The 9,750-nt window shown below is 53.8% G+C and overlaps 2 protein-coding genes across 3 annotated transcripts; one reads left to right on the top strand and one right to left on the bottom strand.

Moving 5' to 3' along the window:
- Positions 1 to 1,506: 1,506 nt before the first annotated feature.
- On the bottom strand, positions 1,507 to 6,546 carry LOC103190483 (ubiquitin-like protein 3). Of its 2 annotated transcripts, none has more exons than XM_007911292.2 (6): positions 6,251 to 6,546; positions 4,567 to 4,647; positions 2,735 to 2,843; positions 2,423 to 2,509; positions 2,149 to 2,226; positions 1,507 to 1,723 (listed from the first exon to the last, which is right to left on the bottom strand). In XM_007911292.2, exons 1-6 carry the CDS (start codon positions 6,275 to 6,277, stop codon positions 1,671 to 1,673), a joined length of 435 nt encoding a protein of 144 aa, XP_007909483.1. In that variant the 5' UTR covers positions 6,278 to 6,546; the 3' UTR covers positions 1,507 to 1,670. The 2 variants fall into 2 exon arrangements, with proteins under 2 accessions (XP_007909483.1, XP_007909484.1); XM_007911293.2 differs by lacking the exon at positions 6,251 to 6,546 and adding an exon at positions 5,130 to 5,618 and having other exon boundaries at positions 1,508 to 1,723.
- A 1,504-nt stretch (positions 6,547 to 8,050) lies between these two features.
- LOC103190485 (small nuclear ribonucleoprotein 35 (U11/U12)) lies at positions 8,051 to 9,541 on the top strand. The gene is given in 3 exon segments (XM_042340643.1): positions 8,051 to 8,108; positions 8,479 to 9,112; positions 9,115 to 9,541. Coding segments are annotated over 2 exon segments (768 nt in total). The 5' UTR covers positions 8,051 to 8,108; positions 8,479 to 8,481; the 3' UTR covers positions 9,252 to 9,541.
- The last annotated feature ends 209 nt before the right edge of the window (positions 9,542 to 9,750 follow it).

Raw genomic sequence — 9,750 nt, forward strand, 5'->3', positions numbered from 1 at the left:
ACTGATGCAGTGACGTTCACACAGATAGACAAAGCAGATTAAAGCGCCTATTCAGCCACAGGAGAAGCAGAGACTTACAAGTCTTCAGTGAGGTTATAATATGATAATCACATTTTGGGACAAAGTCATGGATGTGGATACGATTCCAGCCACACCGCCATCTCAGGCAAAATCATCTTCAGAACTGGACGGGAGGAAAATGGAGTTTCTCCTGGTTCTGTGGCTTTTAATATTCCAAATAGTCATTCTCTTAATAGCCATAGGTGGCACATTGTAGGCGTCCGGGGGCTGGGGTGGGGCGGTGGGAGACACACAGCGAGGGGGCAGACACAGTAAGGGAGGCAGACACACAGTGGGAGATGGGGGAGACACACAGTGGGAAGGGGGGAGGCACTCAGTGAAGGGGTAGACACACAGTGGGGGGGGCAGACACAAAAGCGCGGATTGACAAAGTTTTGCACCCCGTGTATTACAATTATTTAATTATTATTTTGAGTTTTTATACATTTGAACAAATTCAAAAGCTTCTTTTCTACAAGAGTTTCAAAGCGAACATTCCCGCCCGGAGCAGTGCCGAGGGCCCTACACGTTTCACTATGGCCACATCCCCACACGTGCGTTAGTTAGTGTGTTACATGATCCATGCCCTACTCTCACCAGTCTTCAGGAGTCAGTTTATTACACACAAACTCTCTTTCCTCTGATTAGACAAAGAAGCCAGAGTTTCACCTACAAAGAATATAACATTTGTTTTGTTTCTCTCTTACTCTGGATGTGTGACACATGTGCTCACAATTGTAGTGATCCATTTTCCCTCTTACAGATTGGGTGAAAAGTGTTTGTGAGGCCAGGAGGGGAGGTGGAGCTGAGCACAGGCCACTCAATCTCACACCCACGGCTCCCCGCAGGGACGAGGAGACAATCTTTTACAATTAACACAGCGCTTACAAGTCGGGAAGCCACACACATGACCAACGTGGGCCACACACATGACCAACTCGGGCCACATACATGACCAACGCGGGCCACACACGTGACCAAGTGCAGTGTAGCTGCCGGGTGTCTGGCCAGTAACTGGACGTTATGCCCTAACAGCTGAGGACGCAGTGAGGAGTCTCTGGAAGCCCAGATTGTCACCAATAAACACTGACTGACAGACACTGACCTGACCAGCATATCCCTACCCTTAACGGGGTGGGGGGGGGGGAGCTGAAGCAAACCGTAATCCTGCCCCCTCCCTCCATTGAGATCAGTAATTGAGCAGACAGACGGACAGTGTGGGCTCAGTGCGGCTCTGGCCAGGACCTCTGTGTAGCCCACCACCAGAGATCCCAAACTGTCCCAAAATATATCAATACATTGTAAACATTCCCATTAAACTGAACTCTGAAGCTTTCCCCACGAGAACCAGAGAAAGATAGCAGCCAGCAAAGAGCAGGACATTGAGAGTGAGCGAGCAAGCTCCCTGACCCACCCCCACCCCCAGCCCCAGCCCCATCCCCAACCCAGCCTGGCTCCCATCGCCAGCAGATAGACTGTGATAATGAGACAAAGTTCTGGCCTGGTGCAGATACGCCACAGTAATGATGCTCATTCCCCGTCTCTGGGATTCCAAGAAAAGTCCTAAACAAAAAATCTGTTTGTCCATGAGCGAAGCGACTGCTCCGACCTCACAAAATGGTACAACAGCTCCTCTCCCCCGCCTTCTCCCGGTTCCTTTTACCTGTCACACAGAGAGACAGACAGAGAGACTCAGAGAGACAAACAGAGAGACACACAGAGACTCAGAGAGACAGACAGAGAAACACACAGAGAGATAGACAGAGAGACTCATAGAGACAGAGAAATACACAGAGAGATACACTCAGAGAGACACAGGCACACACACACAAACGAGGCACAGAGAGATGGTTATGGTGTGTGACAGGCACGGGCTGGTCACGGTGATGGGTTTCAGTGTGTGACAGGCACCGGCTGATCACGATGATGGGGTTCGGTGTGTGACAGGCACCGGCTGATCACGATGATGGGGTTCGGTGTGTGACAGACACCGGCTGATCATGGTGATGGGTTTCGGTGTGTGACAGACACCAGCTGATCACGGTGATGGGTTTTGTTGGCAAGTGTGGGGAGGTGATGAAGCCTTACCCTGGAAGCTGGGTTCCGGCAGTGTCTCCCTGGCAACCAGGTGCATAACTGCGGTCCTGCCGGGCGGCAGCTTCAGGGCTGTGGAGAGAGACGTGTCCCAGAGAGTGAGTGACCATTGGAGGAACAGACAGGACCGAGCGCACAGGAACACTGGAGGGCGGCTGGTGTGCCAACTGGAAATCAGACACCCACAGCCAAAACCACAGCACGGACACTGCTGACCCCACTGACACCCAGTGACTCACACCCTCACTGACCCCACACTGTGACTTACCCCCCAGTGTGACATTGCCGTGTAGAAAGCGTCCCTGGTAAATGAGGCGCAGGATGTCGGAGCTGCTGACCTGCTCCTCTTCCCAACCTGCAAACACACACACACACCGAGGTCACCAGCGGCCATGGCAGGGCAGGCCCCAGGGTGAGGCTGGGGGGTGGGGCTGAGCCCAGAGGAATTAGACAAGAATTTGTAATGGAAAAGGCATGTGGGGCTGGTGGGGGTGGGAAGAGAGGGCAACCCCCACTACAGACCCCCTCACACCCGCAGACCCCCTCACACACAGACGCACACATGCTCCCCAACACGTACCCATTGGCCAGTTTTGATAAACATGTTTGGCGACATCCACGGCTGAATCATTCGGAGAAAACAGGAATTCCTTGGTCTTCCCACTCACTAGGATAAGGCGCAAGTTTATCTGTATCAGAGAGAGAGAGAGAGAGAGAGGGTGAGAGAATTAGGGAGAGAGAGAGTTGAGAAAGGGGTTGGGTGGGAGGAAGAGATTGAGAGAGAGAGACGGTGAGAGAGAGAGTTGGAGAGAGAAAGAGAATTAGAGAGAGAGAATTAGAAATGCCACACCCACACAATGACATACACAGACAACTCACATTCCAGCTGTTAATTCAATTGAGGGGATGCGAGCCAGGATAGCAGGGAGTCAGGAGAACTTCATCTTTCCTTACAATATAGGAGAGGGCCGGCCAGTTGGTACAGTCCAGAGCAGGGCTGGAGCCTGTGTGCGACATGGGGACAGGGAGCAGTCCTGACCAGTACATGTTATTATCACGGTGACCTCCCAGGAGGTTCTCCCGTTTTGCCCGAATCCGCAGCATGGGAACATAGGAACAGGGAGAGCCATTCAGTGCCTTGAGCCTGTTCTGTCACTCTATCAGATCCCGGCTGATCTGTACCTCAACTCCTATTGAGGAGATGGCTTCTCTTTTAAAAACATGTCAAAAAACAGCTTCCAACAGAGCCCGTATTTAAGAGTTTTCCACAATTCCTCCCGATGTTGACATCTCACACCCCGAGATGGTCAGACACCGGGGGAAGTGCGGGAGGCAGTGAAGGCTGGAGAAACAGGACCAGCGTGGGCCCCCCACCCCCACACTCCCCAAAGGTCTGGAATCACATGGTACGTGTTTGCTGTATAAGTGGTGACTCTGTAGCTCTAGGGATGGAAGTGGGGAATGAGACGACTGTGAGTGGAGATAAGGTTCACACTGACTGGTGCCACTGGTCACAGACAGCCACAAACAGGGACTGTGCGGGAACAATGGGCTGAAGCAAAGCCCGAGCCTGTGGCAGGCGGCCCCTCAGAGCCAGCTGTTCGAGGCAGACAAGAGCCGCTCACACTGAGCCCAGGACAATCATATTGTCACAGAGGAGATGTGGGCAGTGACACACGCTGACAAACACACCCAGCATCTTAATCAGGGCTAGAGCCACAGCCTGCCCTGCTCGCAGGAACGCACCCCGACAGACACACACACACACACACACAGACATACACACACAGCAAGGCACCCCAACAGACAAACACACACAGTAAGGCACCCAGACAGACAGACAGACAGACAGACGCACACGAATAGACAGACAGACACAGCAAGGCACCCAGACAGACGAACAGACAGACACAGCTGCCACGGCAAACAGCCACAGGGACCAGCTCCAAGAATGTCCCAGTAACTGGATATTAAGTTTACATCCACATGTCCCCTCATCCCTGTGTGAATCTCACAGTGTGGTCAGCACACTCCTGATACACCACTATGATCTTGGAGTTCTGTAGCTCAGTGGTTAGTGCTCTCGCCTCACAAGCAAGAGGCCCTGGGTTCAATTCCCGGGCAGGGCAAAACCTTAGGCAGGTCTCCTTACTCCACACACCTCTGTTTATCGAGCAGTAAGTAGGAACCTGGTTGTTAGTCAATTGGAGGATCACTTTGTGGGGGCTAATAATCCCTCCCCCAAAATATAATAATGTGGTCACTCAATCCATGACTGTTTGTTGCAATTGGCTTTTGTCCACCAAATGTACAGTCAATTCACTGTACAGTATATTCCATGAAGCTCTTTGAGACGTCTCAATGATGTGATGAGGCGCTATATCGAAAGCTATAACCAAAATGTTTACTCACCTGTTCCTGCGTGTCCCTGGCTGGCATCACCTCTGGCATCGGAGCAGGGTCTAACAGGAGGTTTTCACCGGCTGCGAGTGGCTGTGGAGACAGAGAGTTTGTTCGGTCAAGCCAACCATACGAGCAAGCAGGTCACCCACTGACACACAGCAAACCAGGAACAGGGCAGCACGGCCACAACACACTCCCCCTGAGCCCAGAGAACACTGGCTCCGAGTGCAGAGAGAGAGAGAAATCACTCTCCGAGGAATCTCACTACAGCAATCTTAATAAATAATAATAATCCTTGTATTTGATATAGTGCCCTATCACGTCACAGAATATACAGTAAAGTGCAGTGACTGTGCACTTTCAGGGCAAAACGCGGCAGCCATTTGCACACAGCCATGTCCCACAAACACTCGTGGATTGAGTAACCAAATTTATTTTGGGGATTGTTGGCAGGAGAGAGAGAAACTGCATTCTCTTTTCGAATAGCGCCACAGGATCTTTACCTGAACAGGCAGACAGGACCTCGGTTTAACGTCTCATCCGAAGATGGCACCTCTGACAATGCAACTCACCTCCTCCCCCAGCGCTGCATTGGAGCATCAGCTTAGACTATGTCATTCCAAATCCCGACATGTTACATCTCAAAACCATGTTGTCTGTGTCCCTGACTGTCCATCGTCACTGATTTTGAAGGACACACACACGCGCGAACACAAAAATTCCTTTATCCCTCTCAGAGCCCATTACAGTATAGATCAGATAAGAGACAATGCTTCCTTTGTTATCTGTGTTTCACACCATCTCCTAAAGGTACCAGGAAAGTAGCTTTAGTTTAATGCAAATCCATTTAAGAAAACAATCCGCTGGCAGTCATCCTCAGAGATGTCACCTTCCTCCCCTGTGTATGTGAGCTCAGCCACCAGGTACCTGAGTCCAGTCAACGCTCACAGACCATAACCTTGTCCTCTCTCTCCATCAAGTGAGGATTATTTTCACCCTAAACCCAGGCAACACATATATACACCCCCCACCCCTTATATATACACCCCCCACATATATACACCCCCCACCCCTTATATATACACCCCCCACATATATACACCCCCCAACCCTTATATATACACCCCCCACATATATACACCCCCCACCCCTTATATATACACCCCCCACATATATAAACTCCCCACACTTATATATACACACCCCTACACTTATATAAACTCCCCACCCCTTATATATACACCCCCCGACACATATATACACCCCCACCCCTTATATATACACCCCCCGACACATATATACACCCCCACCCCTTATATATACACCCCCCGACACATATATACACCCCCACCCCTTATATATACACCCCCTCACACATAAATAAACTCCCCACCCCTTATATATACACCCCCCGACACATATATACACCTCCCCAACACATGTATACACTCCCGCAACATATATACAGCCCCGTTCACATATATACAACCCCCTACACAAATACACCCCCCTACACACACATATACAGCCCCCTTCACATATATACACCTTCCCTACACATATACACCGCCCCCCCTACACATACACACACATATACCCCATCTCACCGACACCACACACACATACCTACACACACAGACACACCCGAGACTGGGAGACGTGCCAGTGCGGGGAAGGCCGGGGCTGGACATACCTGATCACAAGGTGCAGCAGAGGACATCTTGCAGGAGCTGATGTGTCAGAGAGAGAGGGAGAGAGAGAGGGAAATAGAGGGCGAGAGGGGGAGTGTGTGTGAGTTTAACACCAGCAAACCTGCCTCTCGATCTCCGGCTCTGCCCCACACCCGGAGGCTGTCAGCCGCCCGGGGGTCAATCCCGGACAAACCTCTGTGTGTGTGTGTCACTGGTTGGAGGCGTCCCCGCTCTGCTCACACTCCCTACACCAGTCACAGGGAAAACACAACAAAGTCCCCCTCACCCCCACAACCCCCCCCACTAACCCCCTCCCCCCCCCCGCCCCCGGAGGGGTGTTGGTGGGAGTGTTTTGTGGGCGTGAGGGGGAATAGCCTCAGATTCTGTTACACTTCTCTCTGCCTCACACCTCGATCTTTGGTTGTTAACAATAACAACAACTTGCATTTATATAGCGAACCTCATGCAGGAGAGCGTCCCAGAGCGCCCGTCACTCCAATAATAATAATAATAATAATCCTGGCATTTGATACAGCGTCTGATCACGTCGTCGAGACGTCTCAAAGCGCTTCACAGGATACACTGTAAAGTGAATTGACTATATTTGTGGATGAAACACAGTAGGCAATTGCGCGCAGCAGCGTCCCCACAAACAGTCATGGACTGAAGTGATCGATTTATTATTACTCTATATCAGCAATACATAGGTGGGGGGTGCACAGCTTAACCTTGACCATGCCGGCACACGTTACAGAGGTGGGGGGTGCACAGCTTAACCTTGACCATGCCGGCACACGTTACAGAGGTGGGGGGTGCACAGCTTAACCTTGACCATGCCGGCACACGTTACAGAGGTGGGGGGTGCACAGCTTAACCTTGACCATGCCGGCACACGTTACAGAGGTGGGGGGTGCACAGCTTAACCTTGACCATGCCGGCACACGTTACAGAGGTGGGGGGTGGGGGGTTTACAGGATAAGCATCAGACACTCCCAGGGGACACTTTGTGATGGTCTCAGGTGCAGAATGGACTTAGCTCGGCTGCAGGTCCCTCCTCACACACACACTGCCCGCACTGGCACTGGGCACTGGCACTGGGCACTGGGCGGGCGGGCGGGCGGGCAGACAGGACAGTGGGGTTACCGGACACGGAAACAGGCAGAGACAGAGTGGGGCGGACCTGGGAGAGCAGCCAGGAAAACCGCTCAGACAGCTCTAAATATAAACAGCCATAATAAAGGCTCTCATCCGCTCTGAGCCGGGATTTCCTGTGCAGCCGAGGCCACAACGGCACAGCTTCAACGGCTGCGCATCATCATCATCATCGCCCACAAAACACACAGTCACTGCACTTTATAGTACATCCTGTGAAGCGCTGGGAAACGGACTCCAGACACTGCTCAGAGGACGTGAACAGGAATAAACATCACAGCAATCCCGGGACTGGGGTGAGGGACTGATACTTTTATAGCACATGGGGGGGGGGGGGGGGGGGGGCGGAGCGGTGGATGGAAGGGTCTCTGTGTAGGAGGAGCTTTGGGGTGGGCGGGACTTGATGTGGGAGGAGCTTAAGGTGGGTGTGGCTATATGTGGGAGGAGCTTAGGGTGGGTGTGGCTATGTGTGGGAGGAGCTTGGGATGGGCGGGGCTCTGTGTGGGAGGGGCTTTGGGGTGGGCGGGGCTCGGGGTGGGAACGGATTTGAGGAGGAACCAAAGTGCCGGAGCCGGAGCTCGGGGGGACCTGAGGCTGGTGCTCGGGGGGGGGCGGTGCTCGGGGGGGGGGGCGGTGCTCGGGGGGGGGGCGGTGCTCGGGGCGGTGCTCGGGGGGACCTGAAGCTGCACTGTTGGTGAGCGGCGGTTTGTGAGTTTATTTTATTACAAATTTGAGGGAAGAAAAACACTTGTGGCCCCGAAATGTGGGTATAGACCCCCTCCTCCTCCCTCCCTCACTCCAGCCCCTCCCCTCCGGAGCCTCAGCCTGAGCTGAGCTCAGCCCCACAGCCTTCTGGCTCCTGGCGGTGAGGACGGTGCCCCCTCCGGGTTGGCGTTAGCACTGGGGAGGCCGGGGGGGGGCACTGGGGGGCACTGGGGAGGGGGGGGCACTGGGGGTGGGGGGTACGGGGGAGGGGGGCACTGGGAGGGGGGGGGATGGGGGACGGGGGGGCACTGGGAGGGGGGGCCGTGGGGGGCACTGTGGAGGTATCTCCCTGAGGCCTGGGGTTTGTTTTCAGGCCATGAAGGAGGGTTGGACGCCCATCGCTCAGCACTACGCGCCGCTGAAGGCGGGGAGCATCGATGGGACGGACGCGGAGCCCCACGACCGAGCCGTGTCGCGGGCCATTGCCGCCAACTACCGGCCCAACAAAGGGGTGTCGGGAGACCCGCACCTGACGCTGTTTGTGGCGCGGCTCAACCCACAGACCACAGAGCAGAAGCTGAGGGACACCTTCTCCCGATTCGGGGATGTGCGGCGCCTCCGGTTGGTGCGGGACCTGGTCACCGGCTTCTCGAAGTGCTACGGCTTCATCGAGTACCGGGAGGAGCGGTCACTGGTGAAGGCGCATCGCGACGCCAACAAACTGCTGGTGGATCAGCACGAGCTGTTCGTGGACTTCGAGCTGGAGCGGGTGCTGAAGGGGTGGATGCCCCGCAGGTTCGGAGGTGGTTTGGGGGGAAAGAAAGAGTCGGGACAGCTGAGGTTCGGGGGCCGAGACCGGCCTTTCAGGAAACCCATCCACCTGCCCGCCCTGTACGTGGAGGGGCAAGTGGGCAAACCGGAGCGGGCGGGGTCCAGAGAGAGATTCAAGGATGGTTGGCAACGGGATCGGTACCGGTACCGGGACCGGGACCGGCAGAGAGAGCGAGGGAGGGAGAGGGGGGGCGAGATGAGGGAAGGGAAAAGCGGGACGGAGAGAGGGAGAGAGAGAGATACAGAAGCAAAGACCGAGAGCACAAGCGACACCGGGAGGGAGACAGACACCGACATAAAGCTGAGCCGAGATAGGGCTGAGAGGCCGAGTCTGCACTGACCGCCCACACACGGCCTCCGACCAACACCAACGGTCTCACCTGTGGCTCCATTGGTGGAATCCCTGCAATGGTCACTCGCTTCACAGCTGCTGTTTGTTTACAAACAGTCACTACACTCGGCAGCAATCTCTGTGAGACTCTCTGCAGCGTTTTGACCGAGTTGGTTTCTTTGTCGTGTAATTTGTTTTAATATGTAAAGGAAATATTGTAAAATGTTTGTTTTACGTTCCGGTTGGGAATTAAAGATAGTGCAAACTCTTGGAAGAGAGATAGTAGTTTGTTCCTGACCAGGAGATCTCCAGGTTACATCACTTTCACCTGGTGTTACTACACCGGACCTCTTGGAGACGGTGGAGTATCAGCTTGTTAACGTGTGAAAGACAAACCCGGTTGAGTAAGCTCCTGTTTGAACCAGTTTTAAATGAGACCGACCAGGTGTAAGTGTTCTGATTTATTAACAATCCAATCCGGTC

Source organism: Callorhinchus milii, unplaced genomic scaffold (genome assembly GCF_018977255.1).
Source record: "Callorhinchus milii isolate IMCB2004 unplaced genomic scaffold, IMCB_Cmil_1.0 Scaffold15, whole genome shotgun sequence".
Taxonomy (NCBI): Eukaryota; Metazoa; Chordata; class Chondrichthyes; order Chimaeriformes; family Callorhinchidae; genus Callorhinchus; species Callorhinchus milii.

Coding starts and splice junctions, on each gene's coding strand:
- LOC103190483 (XM_007911292.2), bottom strand. CDS start 6,277: ATGTCCTCTGCTGCACCTTGTGATCAG. Junction 2,844..4,566: donor CCAGGGACACGCAGGAACAG/GTGAGTAAACAT, acceptor TCTCTGATACAG/ATAAACTTGCGCCTTATCCT. Junction 1,724..2,148: donor GCCGGAACCCAGCTTCCAGG/GTAAGGCTTCAT, acceptor TCTGTGTGACAG/GTAAAAGGAACCGGGAGAAG.